The 14,574-nt window shown below is 36.3% G+C and overlaps 1 protein-coding gene and 1 pseudogene across 2 annotated transcripts in view; one reads left to right on the forward strand and one right to left on the reverse strand.

Annotated features, from left to right (window-relative positions):
• LOC148740292 (uncharacterized) overlaps nt 1-14,574 on the reverse strand; it is a 118,634-nt gene that overhangs the window by 9,494 nt on the left and 94,566 nt on the right. The window contains exons 1-3 of one of the 2 annotated variants that reach the window (XM_088750431.1): nt 3,251-4,310; nt 1,684-2,102; nt 51-753 (exon numbers count right to left, since the gene is read on the reverse strand). In XM_088750431.1, the coding sequence (XP_088606557.1) occupies nt 51-753; nt 1,684-2,102; nt 3,251-4,304 (2,176 nt within the window). In that variant the 5' untranslated portion in view covers nt 4,305-4,310. Of the gene's footprint in view, nt 1-50; nt 754-1,683; nt 2,103-3,250; nt 4,311-14,574 lie in introns of those variants that run through there. The other variant, XM_088750432.1, reaches the window with a different exon arrangement.
• Nucleotides 10,487-13,890, forward strand: LOC111346836 (uncharacterized; annotated as a pseudogene).

The raw sequence follows: 14,574 nt of genomic DNA on the forward strand, positions 1-14,574 counted from the left end.
ACTGCAAGTAACCTATGGTTAAGGATACAAAATGAAATCATATATCTTACCTGTTTTATCTTTTCCTATCTGCTTTCCAATCTTCTGGAAAATTTTTTTCATCAAATTAGGCCTCTGAGTGTTGTCAATGCAGAATAGAGGCCTGACCACATGTCTCTCACATTCCATACCAGAAATTCTCTCCTTAATTTGTTTCTTTATTGCTGCAATGTCTTCCACTGGTTTGTCAGCATGTGTGCCAACAATGAACACTGGGGGACGGAGGTAGGGCAGCTTGTGTTGTACATCATCATCTGTGTCATCGGTTGCCTGGGCAACACTATGTACTGTGGCCAACCATGAGAGCAAATTCTCCATGTTTGTTTCATTGTTAGGGTTTTCCAATTTAACATCATTTCTCCCTTGTCTCATGCAGGGCTCAGCTGGGGCATCCAAAGGCTTGCTGAGATTGTGCACCAATATGTATAGTGCTCGCTGTGATAGGAAGATAGGATGGCTGGCATAGTACAAGTGCTGCCCTGCAAAGTCCCACACGTCCAGTGTAACATAGGGTTCCTCTGTCAATAAAGCACTTTTGAAGGGTTTCCCCTGAGCATACTCCAACCAATGATGAACATGCTCCTCAGTATCAGGCGGTTGAGAAACATCAATCATCACATCAGGCTCAGCTTGCACGTTTTCATCTTTACATTCAGTAGAATGTTCATTGCCATTGTTTTGCAGAATGTCCGTGAAACCTTCATCCTCCTCAACCTGAATGGAGAATGAAATAAAACATTATGCTCACTTAAGTGTATATAATTATGTATTCAAAACTTGACATTATGAACAGGCTGCTAAATGGTAAAACATTATGATGAACTCAGTCTAGAATGTGCTGCTTCAGTGAGGGGGGTATATATAACAAGATAACCTGCTTTACCAACTGTGTTGAAGTTGTAAATTGGTTACTGTAAAGAGTTCTGAAGCTGACATCTCAAGTGTAAGAGCCCTTAGACATAGAGAGAAACTAATTGCATAGATTAAGATATTGAACAGCAAATCCTCCCACCCTGGAGATAGTCAACTCAGACCAAGAACTGTTTGTTGAGACTGAAAGATACATAGCATAACATACTCTCAATGAAGCTCCTCTATAAGGATTAATAGCCAAAATGTTACAAAAGTTATCAAAAAATTGTACAAGAGAATACAAAATATCTATGACTAGAAATTTGTATATATAATATATAATTGGAGAAAAAAATCTCAAATTTCCTTTAAGTTGAGTGAAGATACCACAAAAGCAATTGAAGAATGGAAAACTCAAAAGATGCCCCATCATTTTTATGATAATAGTTTTGCATGTATGCCTTCATTCAAGATGTTTAAATTAAAATTACTTCGAGATCTTTTTCTTTTCTAGACTCATGTAAACATTTGTGAAAATGCCCAAAAGAAACAGTCTCTTTCAGAAACATTCTGAATGTAAGAAATTTAGAATTTTCATAAAGAAAATAATTTTCAAAAATATCAAGTTTAAATTCTACTAATTCCCTTAAAAAAAATCTTTCTCATGAGGCTTATTTGGCTGCTTTCATCCCTCCTCTTCCTCCTTCCTTTCTTCCTTCCTATTTAAAACAAAAAGAGTTATATAGAGTGACAGAGATGTAAAATTCTCAACACTTTACAAAACTTCCAAACCTGCTTTGACTTCAAAATGTCTCCAACTTCATCTTTTAATTTCAGTTTTCCTTCATCAATTGTATCTTCCTTTAAGATTTTCTTTCGAGAAATATCTGCTCCACACATTCTGTCGGCCACGATCTTTGCTACATCTTTTGAACATTCCAATAGTCCTGGTTTACTCTCCCTGCTCAACTGCCAGTTTTGGACAGTTTGGTCAACATCAATTTCACATTTTGAAGGATCCACTTCAATCCCCTCAGTACTCTGTTCTTTAGGGTCAAATGGGAGGCCTAAAAGACTCTTCTTCAGACTGGTTTTACCAGCACGATCCTGACCAACCAGTATAATACGACTGCGGTAAGCTTTTACATATCCTTCTTTTAAAGCCTCTTCATAAGCCAACTGTGCTTTCCTTTGTATTGCTCTTTCAGAGTCTAATTAAAAAAAAGTTGTCATGATTGAGCCAAAAGAAAAAGTCTAATTAGAGGAAGTTGTAATTATAAGAAACCTAAACAAAAAGCAATTTCTGTTTTCATAAGTTATAAAAACAATCTGAAACAAGCTTAGAAGTAGGAAAGTCAATTTAATTATATGTCTACTATGTATAAATTTAAAAACTATGATTGTATTATATGAATACAAAAGTCATTGCATTGGTGGGTTTGGTAAACATATACACAATGACTCTTAGAAACTGACTCAATAAAATGAAACATTAAGAGTTTGATTAAAATTTGAGTGATCAAACTAAACAAAGGCAATAACTGATGTCAATTCTGCCAAATGGTGTTTGGAAAACAGAAAGAAAAATCACATATTCCCAAAACGTAACAGTTGATAGATTCTAAAATATTACAAGGCCACCATAAATTATGGTGTAACAATTATCAGAATTACTCCTGACCCGTCAAGATAAAAGTTTTATTCCCCTAACCTAAACTCTTGCTTTAAAATCATATCAGTCCATAAATTCTGTATGATGTAAGCTAAATTTTGTTATAATTATTCTTAACAACTTCTAATAAAATAAAGCAAAAATTACAGTTACAAATATTCCTAGATGAGAAATAATTTGTAATAAACTTCATTCTTCCTTAATTAAAATCAAATAAACTGAAAGCAAAAATTACAACAGCAATTTCTACAACTGTAAAATGATTTGCAATAAACTTCTTAAATTCCAATCAACTATAAAGAAAAAATTACAACTTACAAAAATCCCTTACTATAAAATGATTTGTAATAAACTTTATCCCTCCTCAATTATCAAATTATAGTACACTGTAGTTCAACTTAAATTTCAATGTCAGTCAAGTTGTTAAAATAAACCTTTCAAAATATAACCAAAACTTCCAGTACAAATGTCATGTATTTCTAAAGTGATGCAAACTTTGTTCAATCATACAGTATAACTGTGAAAGCATTACTTCATATTCTTCTCAAGCTTTATTAGGAAACTATTGTCAGCTGCCTGTAATTATCAGTAACAAGCAGCATAAACACTTGCAAGTCAACCATTAGAACCAATTTAGTAAATGCACATGTTACAACATTAATGTGAAGAGGAATTTCCTTTACTCACCTGGGACGTCTGAATATAAACTGTCCATCTTATCCTTTATCTCCATAACACTTCTCATTCCTTCAACTGTAAAAGGATTCCCTCTCACATCCAAATATTTGAGTTTCTTCAGGTGTTTTATAGCTGGACTCAACACAGTCAACTGGTTGTGATTCAGCTCCAGTCTCTCCAGCTCCACCATCTCCCCAATACCATCAGGGATGGTGGTTAGATTGTTATGTGAGATGAACAGCCATCTGAGTTTCTTCAGCTGTTTTATAGCTGGACTCAACACAGTCAACTGGTTGCCACTCAGCTCCAGTCTCTCCAGCTCCACCATCTCCCCAATAGCATCAGGGATGGTGGTTAGATTGTTACCTCTGATGTCCAGCTCTCTGAGTTTCTTCAGCTGTTTTATAGCTGGACTCAACACAGTCAACTGGTTGTAACTCAGCCCCAGTCCCACCATCTCCCCAATAGCATCAGGGATGGTGGTTAGATTGTTATGTGAGATGTCCAGCCATCTGAGTTTCTTCAGCTGTTTTATAGCTGGACTCAACACAGTCAACTGGTTGCCACTCAGCCCCAGTCTCTCCAGCGCCACCATCTCCCCAATAGCATCAGGGATGGTGGTTAGATTGTTATGTGAGATGTCCAGCCATTCGAGTTTCTTCAGCTGTTTTACAGCTGGACTCAACACAGTCAACTGGTTGTGACTCAGCCCCAGTCCCTCCAGCTCAACCATCTCCCCAATAGCATCAGGGATGGTGGTTAGATTGTTATGTGAAATGGTCAGCACTCTGAGTTTTTTCAGCTGAGTCAAACTTGTCGGGAATATGGACAGCTGATTTGTACTCACACCAAGTACCATAAGATTATTTAGTTTTCCGAGATTTTCAGGTATTGTTGTAAGTTTATTCGTTGACAGGTCAAGTTTCTCCAACTCAGTCAATTCAAACAAAGCTGCAGGCAATTCATGCAAACTTTGCTCACTGAGATCTAAACTCTTTCCTCCAAAAAATGTTAACATCTTTCTTCTTAACTCTTCTTTAGAAAGAAATTCCATTTCATTCATGGGAAACTGTCACAACAAAAATAAAAGCTGTCATTAAAGGTGAGTAACTTAAACTAACTTGCTTTGGCATTATAACCATTGAACCAAAAATGGAAAAAAAGAGGTTTATAATTTAACTTCTACTAAACCAAACTAATGAGTTATATTTTATTCCTCTAAGTACAATCTTTGGAAGCCATCCACCCTTCAGTGTTCTTTTAAACACTCTGAGTAAACACTGCTTATTTGTAAAAAGCTCTAGTTATTTATTTTCATGTCAGACATTTTGACATTGACATTAGTCGCACTGTATAATTTTTTTGTCAAAAATAAACAACTGCTTGCGTTATACATGTTAACAACAAGGCTATTACAAACAAGAAAATACTTCAATTTTAAAACAGAGTTTTCCTGACTCTTTAAAAACAACATGAAGATTACTTTTATTGTAAAGGTTAATATCTAACAGGAAAGAAATCATTAGTGCAATTCTATGGTTGGTTATGTTTTGATGTGATAACCTTAAACAGTTGTAATATAAACCAAAACATGAATGATTTCCAAGCTGAAAATATTCAAACCAAGTGGCTATTTCCAGACCTGTTATTTCATTTTATCCTCTGTAAGTTGTTTTCATTTGCAATTGACACAGAAAATTACTCAGAAGATGGTCCTGCAGGTTCTTTAACAGAAACTGATTTCATAAGTCCTTCTCTCTGACATATTTCATTGTTTGGAATACGAAAAAAACAGAATGAGAGCCTTGTTTTTGTTTAATTTTTGTTTTTTTTTTGTTTTTTAATGTTTTTTTCTTTTTTTTAAGAGTTTGTCACCCAGCATGATGCTTTTGAGACAACAATTTTCAATTTGATACATCTTGCATGAGATCTAGGTCAGCAAAAGTTGATGTACACATTATGCCATGTAATGATGTGGTTGATGCAATAAACAATTTAATTACAAAGAGTAAAGAAAACTGATAATAATTTTTTGTTTATGTTTAAAGTAGAACTAAGAAGGGAACCAGCTTCACAAAGGTACATGATGAACTTGCTTGGAAGCCTCTCAGCATCAGGAGAGAACTACATACATTGCACCAATTTTACAAAATAGTCAAGAATCTTGCTCCACATTATTCAACTGAGCTATCGCCTAAACTGTCAAGTGGATACAAATATTTTCGTCTTAAATCAAGAGAAAACTTCACTCAATTTCCTTGTAGAAAATTCTACATTTCAAAAGTCTTTTTTCTCCACCCATTATCACTGGCTAGAATTGTCTGCACCTAGTTGTCCCAAACTCTGTATCTCTTCCCACTTTGAGATCAAACCTGGTAAATTCTCTTTCTGAATACTGACACTAAGTTATACGATTGTTCTGTTACATGGCATGCATCTGTTGATCACACCTACCTCAGACTGGGTTTCTATTGTCTTTGAGAATATCTCTTGAAAATTAATAGCTGTGCATCACCTACATACTTCCCAGTGCAACTTTGACTCTGAATTAGTGAAATACTCTTTCTTGTTTTTTTTCTTAGCTAAACTGAGCTCAACGTAATGTCCTAATTCTACCTCTGCTGCAAATATTCTAGGTGAAGCATGGTCACTGAGCAGCCATGCATTAGGAAACTAGATTTGTATTGTATGGTATTGAGTCTGTAAATTACAAGGTCAACTGTGGTTTTTTTCACAAAGTACAAAGTTTGATAATTAATACTAATGGCTTCTCAGAGGCCATTATTTGATTGTTTAAATAATAAACCCCTCTAGTTTTGTAGGTTTAACTCATTGTTATTACCAATGAAGGGTTGTTTGTGTGTCTGTTTGTCTGTGCGTCGATAAATTAGATAAAAATTTATAATATTGTAATCCCCTCCTTAAGCCTAGGTGATTTTGGGGAAAACAATGAAAAATGTGCTTAATTAAAAAAAAATTAATAAATAAATAAATTCAACACTCACTGGAAATATTGCATTTATCATGTCAAGTTTACACACTATGGTATGTTGATTGAAAGCTCTAAGCAAACAGGTTTTTCATAGTAAGTCCAATGTATAATAATCAAAGATATTGAACACAAACAGGGAAGTATTTGTTGCTTTCGCAAACAAGAAACAACAGGCTAAATACTGGAATCACAATTTTTTGGCTTGAAATGCACATTCAAGTATGCTGTGGTTTCTACATCTTATACAACAAAAGATTGTTAATAAATCAAAAATGACTGAGTTCAAGAGTTTCTAAGACTTTGACATACCTTTTCACTTGTGAATTACCAAAGCAGAAAGCAAGCAAGTATCAAATACTAAGTGACATTATAACGGCATGAAGATCATATAATCATGCCAACACTTAGTTACTTTAAAGACCTTGGCAGTTGCGAATACATTTCTAACTTGTATCTGATAAAATTAAATGAAGTACAATCCGGGAAATCAAGCGAAAATTTTGTTATCAGTTTAAACGCTCTCATTACTTGTTGTGAATACTAATCGACGCCCAACAACTACAAGACAGATAACGATTACACCTAATTGACGTCAACACGATCAGAAACAGTTTCTCTGGTGCATTCCAATTCCAATATTGTTCCGTTATATTGCTATCATAACTTAAAATCACTGTTTTCCTCTTGCTGTTGCTTGGAGTTTCTACTTTAACTCGTCTGTTACAGAACATTGACTGATTCCTGCAAGATCGTATGACGAAAGTGCTCTGCATTTGACGAGTGTCGTTAAAGTATGAACAACAGATCAGAACCCAGCAAACTTAGAATACAAAGGGAAAGAAAGAGTATTGGAGATACCAGAGAATTAGATTAACCTGACGGGAAATGACAGCAAAAACACTTGAGGGGAAATGACTTCAGTTGTATTATCTTTGTTCGCATTTCAGGAGTCTAGCGAGGCTACGCTTTACACAAATAGGCTAAATTCTCATCTGTGTTGAACATAATACTTATGTCTCAGCAAAGTGAACAACAAGTGCGGCGAATTATGACGAAATCAAAGACAGACGGTGAACTATTTAGCTGTTCGGCTGCTAGTAGACACTCCCTAACTCACAAGCGAGGTTCGATTTACATCACAATGCTTCTCACATGTCATGCAACCACGCGTTGACGAGTAGATTTAAGGATGGGTTTAGTTAGTAGACTACTTTGATACTAATTGAGTCCGCATGAAAGTGGTTAATTTCGAGCCAATCGGCTGTGCATTTTATTGCGTGAACTTCACATTATTGGATATTGTATGAATGCACTCAACTAGTCAGATTTGTTATGGTGAGTCTAAACTATAATAATCAAAGCCCTTGAGTAGGTACAGGGAAGTATTTGTTGTTTTCATAAACAAGAGACAACTGGCCAAATACTGGAATTGAAATTTTTTGGCTTAAAATGCATATTACACGTATGCTGTGGTTTCATTGTTGTATCAACAAAGATTGTTAGTGAATAACAAATATCTGAGTTCATCTACATCTACATAATTTTATTAAAGTTGGTAACACCTTGAGGGGTATCACACCAACTATAAAAAAAAAAAAGAAAAAAAAATTTTGAAAACTAGGAAACTGTTAAAAAATATAAAGTTTAAAAGGTTTCTAAAAAAAAAAGCAATCGTATTTTTCGCCCTTCACGTAATCCAGCAATTTCTCAATAAAATGGGAGTGATATTTAAAGAGCTTTCCCTAATTTTTTGAAGATTTCGATTTCCACGAACGGGTAGGGGAAGAGCAATTTCTTAGTCTTTAAATAGCTCACTTGTGCTAAAGGTTATTCTAAATCATGTGATCATGCATCTGAGAAATTCCTGAATATCAAATATTTGCTTACGCTCGACCATTGAAACCAAACATCTTCATGTTGAAATCAGGTAAATACCATGGAAATCAATGAGATTAACAACATCAATTCAAACAGGTTACCTCGAAAAACATTTTGAACCGTGGAGTGTAAATTTACCAAAGTATTCGGATCTGAGACGCCCGATGATAATGCAAGTATTTAATCTTTGACTTGCATATTTCCTCGAAACTCTAACGGAATCTCCCCCCAAAAGCTTCCCCTTAAACAGAAAATCTTATTTTATGATCAGCTCTTTCCTTTGCCTGTTAACCTGATATTTTTACTTCAAAGCCTCTGAAACAGAAGACAAATCGATGATCGCACTTTCGAATTATCGTAAAGAACATCTTGAATGTGAAAGAACACTATAAGCCCCTCACTGAGGAATGCTGCATACAAACGGTATCGCTTATCATGCTTAGTACAAGCGAGGATCCAAACTACAAATCTCTTACCTGAAAAGAGGGTAAACTTGGCAGGAAACGGCGGCGAAATCTGTTATAAACTGTGCTCGGTGACTCTCAAGCTTAAATTGAAAGCTGCACCCAGTAAGCAGAGAAGCATTCTGTCTGCGCATGCACATGATTTGAGTTTCGATGAGTTTAGCCGCTGGTGCGCGCCCTCACAGACTCCAGCTTTTCTTAACTGACACGAAGTTGTGTGCAATGGCGGTGCAAGCAAAATTGTTTTTCGATTGCAAGTGTGTGCACTAATTTTTATCGTAAACGTGACAGAAAGTGTAAAAAGCTCGAAGCATGGGTGTATAATTTGCGGGAACAAGTCTCAGAAAACTCCATTTCGTGGTGTACACAGGTAGTCAAACGCCGACTTAGAAGCTTATTTTGGTTTCCTCGAGACAACATCGGGAGACATTTGTGAAGCCTGCAGAAAGGCTCTCCAACAGTGCAGAAGCAATGGGAAGACATTTCATCGCGTTAGTGTTTTCTCGCATTTAATTTCTCTTAAATCACCTACAGTTGTGATGCTGAAATAAAGATTGAATGCTGCCCCGTGCAGCCAGAGCCACAGAAGTGTTATATTTTCATTGATATTGCCAAACTTAGTTTGTAAACAAGTCAACGAAAATGTAAAACCAACATTTTCAGTGGGCTTGAAGAGTAGAATCCTTCTAAAATTTGGTATTTATCATTTGTTCAAAGTATGTTCAGTCGAATCTCAACCAACCCGGACGAGTTCCGAAGAGAAAAGGATCAGTCATGTCAGCGTCAGGTTCTGAGTGTGTAGCAAGTGTCTTAGCTAGTGCAGATAATGATAGGGAGATGGTAGTTATACCAAAGGAGACCTTTTTTAAAATGGAGGAAAATTTGAAGATTTTGTCGCAAAGTAAGTAAAATCGCTTGCTTGGTCTACCTTTGAATTCCACTTTCACCTGTAATCAGTAGTGTAATTAATTAGTTGAGTGTAGACACCATCTTTAATAATAAACAAAACTGTGATGCCAGGAACCTTTTCAGTAAAGGATCAATTTAAATTTCGAGATACAAGGTCTTCAAAACTAAATAATGTATAAACAACAACCCAGCTAGAAGAAACTTACAACCATAGTTGCTCTCAGGGGAAGTGTAATTTTGAGCAAGATATTAACAATTTCAAGCCTCTGAAATTTAATAATTATTTGGCTAGATTTGCTCCCAAACTCTAGTATAACACAACCTCCTACCCCTGGCGAATGCCCCCCCCCCCCCCACACACACACACACACACACTCCAAGCAAACAGTTGCTGTCTCATATCACTAGCCCTCTTTGATAAGTAGCAGGGGAGTAGTGGAAATTAATCAGTCAACAGAAAGGCAGACAATTTACTTCTGGTATGCACTTTGAAGTAACCTTCCAGCCATGCATCAGTCTCCAAAGTTATACTTTCAAATAAAGAAATACTGATGGAGGAGGCTCAGTCAGATGAATTAGCTTCAAAGTAACTGATAAAACAAAGAAATAAACAAATAAATAAAGATACATTTGAATAAAAATCCAAACATGTATAATTTTACTAAATCCTAAAATGATACAAACAATAGTACACAATAGCAAGCTTACATACATGTACAAGCATTATTCATTCAGAGTCTATAGTTCACTGTTCAAAGACATAAATAATAAATTGAACCAATAGTTGTAGTATTATTTTAAGGTTGCCTGTGTACGGAGCGTCATAAACTGGCTTTTGATGAACGTAAGCCTAGTTTTGACCTTTTTCTCACAACAACACTTTTCCCTTCATGAGGAATTAATGAAAACAAAGGCTACTTTTGAAAGACAACCTGATTCACATAAGAAAAGTAACAGCTATCATCTGTTTCAATTCAAAGAGTGAATGTACATAAAAGTAAATTTAGTTCCATGTACATGACAGGAATCTTCATCTAATGCATTACAACAAGGTCAACTCTTCACAAATATTTAACCCTTGAAAGCCATATTTTGAACATTATACTTGTCTGAGATACGTTTTATTCTTCCATGTATTCTGTAGGATATGACATAAAGCAAGAACTCAGCTTGGTCAAAAACAAAAGATACAGCAAGTTAATTGCTAACAAGGGAATCCACATCTACCAGCCTGAAATGTTCAGAGAATTCTGCATCTCAGCAGGGGCAACAAATATTTTTGATGCCATTCTTGATGCAATTACATCAGCAAGGCACTCCACAGAACGTATTAATCTCAATAAGAGAAGGACTGTGTCAGTTATTTATAACCTTTGCTACTGTTTGAGTCAGGCATGCAATGCACTTCAAACTGACCCCGTCCTTTACCTTAGGAGTTGTAATCTAAATCAAGAAGGTATGGATACACAGCACATTATGGGTCTCTCTTGTGCAAGAAGGACAGTGAACACCACTGCTAAATTGTTATCTGAAAATCATTCAAACATTTCATTCAAGATGCCATTGAAAACAAGTGGCTTTTAGTCCTGATTATAGATGATTTCACCTCAATTCACACCAAACGAAGACCAAAGAGAGATAAGGCATCTGAAACAAAGTCAATGTGTACAATAGTCGTTAAAGCTTTTAAGAACATACCTGCTGTAAGTGTGCTGCAGGCTGGTATCATGCATGATGTAAATGGCATCAGTATAAACACATGCCTACAAATTATAACATCTGCATCATCTATGCAAAACATGAGCAGTTCATATGCTTCTGTAATGCCAAACTGGATTACCGAGGCTTTTTTCAACCCAGAACTTCAACGCCAGCGACTCAACAACCATCAGTATTCGGGAAATGACAATGTGGAAACAATGAGAAAAATGGATGAGCTACATCTTGTTGACTTTGTGGAGTTACAACTTAAGTCCAAAGAGGACTTTAATACAGCATATAACATAGCAAAGAGGACACTTTAATACAGCATATAACATAGCACTTAGTGCTGGTTTGGGTGATTATGCAGAACAGTTCATTATTTTTCAGCCTGGTGATTGGCCATGTCAATTTTTCTGCTGCCAAATAATATATCAGTGTGTGAAGAAGTTTATCAGTTATCAGCAGCCTCATCAAGTCAACTGTCAAAACATTCAAGCTGCGTCAGATCATTTGGCATATTCTTATCCATCCTTAATTGGTTCTGACAATGAGCAAAGTTTGCCATCAAACTTGTCTTCTCAGCCCTCTATTCTCTCTGTGATTCCAATGATAGGTCCTCTCCACATATCCTTGAACAGTAGAGAACACATTGTTACTTCCTTCCATCCATTTTTCAAAACAGTGTATGAAAGCATTTTAACTCGATCAAAACTGGCAGACAATCCAAAACCCTGGAGGATCAGCTTGCTCTTAGAAATTGTTTACGGAGGATGGATATTAATACGAGAATCTGTGATGAAAAAGTTTTGGCGATTTAAAGATCCAGAGTATGGAACACTTTTTAATCTTTTGGACAACTACATACCCTTAGTTCTTTCTATTTACAGCATTTCTTTTAACCTTAATAATTTCTCAGAATACTTCAGAGCGATGATTCGAATGTGGATTATGTTCACCTGCCTTAAGTGTCGTCATTACAAGAAAGCTCCACTAATCTGGCTTAACATGTGCTCACACTGGGGAAAGCATTCACCCCAACTTTATAAACTTCTTTGTAACTACATAACAATTTTTGATGAGTATCCTGTTGAAAATACCCACAGCATTCTACGTGCCCAAACAAAGCCCTCTGACAGTGCCGATGAATTAAGAAATAAAGCCAAACAAGTTTTTGAATCAAAGGAACAACAAGCTACCTTTAGATCAGCTTTCACATCACCATCACAGTTTTCATTTTCCCAGAACCAACTACAGTTTCTCAAAGTCAAATGTGCTCAAGTACTTAGTTCTATGTTAAGAAGAATTGCTTCAACACAAGGACAAAGCTCACTCTCGTCAAATGGAAATACAACTTCTCAAGTAAAATTTCCAGCAATCTGTGCCAACTATCCCATCAAGAGTACTTCTTTACCTCTTGGGTATCAAGGTAACGTTAAACCTGTTGCAGCTAAGCAATGTGACTTACCTGAATGTATGTCTGGCCAAAATGATGACTGGAAAGTTTTAACAGGTTGCTTTCATTCCTTCCACAATACCTGTTTGAATGGCTTAAATTCATGTCCCTTATGTAAGGACTTCCTGAAAAAGAAAGTTCAAGAACTTGGTCAAACTGCAAAACAAGCAATTCTTAATTCTAATTCAAGCACTGAAGTACCAGCTGTGAGCAAGGGCAAGGAAAATGAAAGATCTGATTCAGGGTTAGATTCACCCACTGATACTACAACTGCAAGAGAAATGGAGCAAGATGAATTTGAAAATACTATAAGACAGCTTAATCATGAAATTGCAAGTCTTAATCCAACTTCACAACCATTCCCAATTTCCAGCAATAACCAAAGACTCACAAAAGCTGCTTCCAACACTAGAGAAACAACTACTAAGGTCCCTCCACACTGCAGAAAATGCCACCATCCTGTTCGTGGATACAAAAGATCAAACAGTTCACAGATTAAATGTGATTTTTGTCCCAACAATGTCTGCACAGTAAATTCAGGCAATAGTTTCTCGAGATGCAACTGTTCATGGCACAGGGAAAACCACACACAGAGAGACACTCCACCAGCTCCAGCATACCAAATAACTGTAACCACAAACCAGCATGTGGATGTGACTGAGTGGCTCTTGCCTCCAAATATTTGCCAATCAACCATAGCAGGGAGTCTGATTGGAAGTAATGCCTGTACAGTTATTGCTATGCTAAGTGGATGCCATTTTCTTGAAGGTAAAATTTTCATTCCTCAACAACTTCAAGATCTATCACAGGTAATTCCTCTCTACAGCCAGCTAATTCTCAAGGGGAACCATATTTACAGCTTGTTTCATGTGCCTGTGCAACAACCAAACCTGGAAGTCAAAGAGGTCCTTCAGTACAACAATGAAGAATTTCAGAAAATTGAACTAATTGCAGACTTGGGTTTTTTCACTGTTGAAGACCTTGAATCTATCTTACAAGCTACCATTGCAAGCATCCAACATTTGCTGCAGTCCTGATTGTGCACCAAGACAAGACAATGGTGTTATGCTTCAGGAATGCAAGTATTTGCCTCTTTGAAAGTCACAGACATGGCCACCAAGGAGGCATTATAGCCTCGAGCTCTTCTGGAAATGCCAGCAATTTTAAGCGATACGTTGAAAGGATGGTAGTGAGAGACTGGGAAATGCAGTTGCAGGGATCAAACATAGCTGTACTAGGTCTAAAGTAAACTCTGAAAACTTAACTTTAGACCTTACACAGCTGCTGTATGTATCGAACATTATAATTGTTCTACATTTTCCAAGTAAGTTGCTCAGCAGGTGTTTCATTCATTTGGTGAAATAAGTAGCAAAAAACATGGTCTCAGGCATACACATTATGAGTGAAAGGCAAGGTTTACAACACATTCGAAGAACATGAATGCTGGTTAAATTATTTCAAATCCCATATTCAGCTTCAGAAATATTATAAATAAATATTTACTTCTCTTTGCAAGTAAGTGAAGTTCCAGTACTACAAGTGTACTAAACAGTACTTTGGGGTCGTTCGAACACTCCGCTGAAGAACTGAAACGTACACGTCATTTTCGACCGCAACTACGTTTAAAAGAAATATTTGCAGCGAAAAGCACGCATTTTTTCTGGTTAAGGATCTTGCATAGCTCGGAAAAGGGATAAATAAAGTAATCGCTTAACACATTTTTGAGTTGGGGCAAAATACCAAAACTAAGTTTTCGTCAATTTTCTGCCGGGACACTCACTCGAAGGACAAAAACATCATCTACGCCGTACGTAATAAAAATGATAACATACAACACAATAAAAGAAGATCTACTAGGTAAGACTATTATAACAAATGAAATGGACTCCAGGAGTACCTCTAAAGCAGACTTAAACGACATATCCCATAGACG

Source organism: Stylophora pistillata, chromosome 2 (assembly GCF_964205215.1).
Source record: "Stylophora pistillata chromosome 2, jaStyPist1.2, whole genome shotgun sequence".
NCBI classification, from domain to species: Eukaryota; Metazoa; Cnidaria; class Anthozoa; order Scleractinia; family Pocilloporidae; genus Stylophora; species Stylophora pistillata.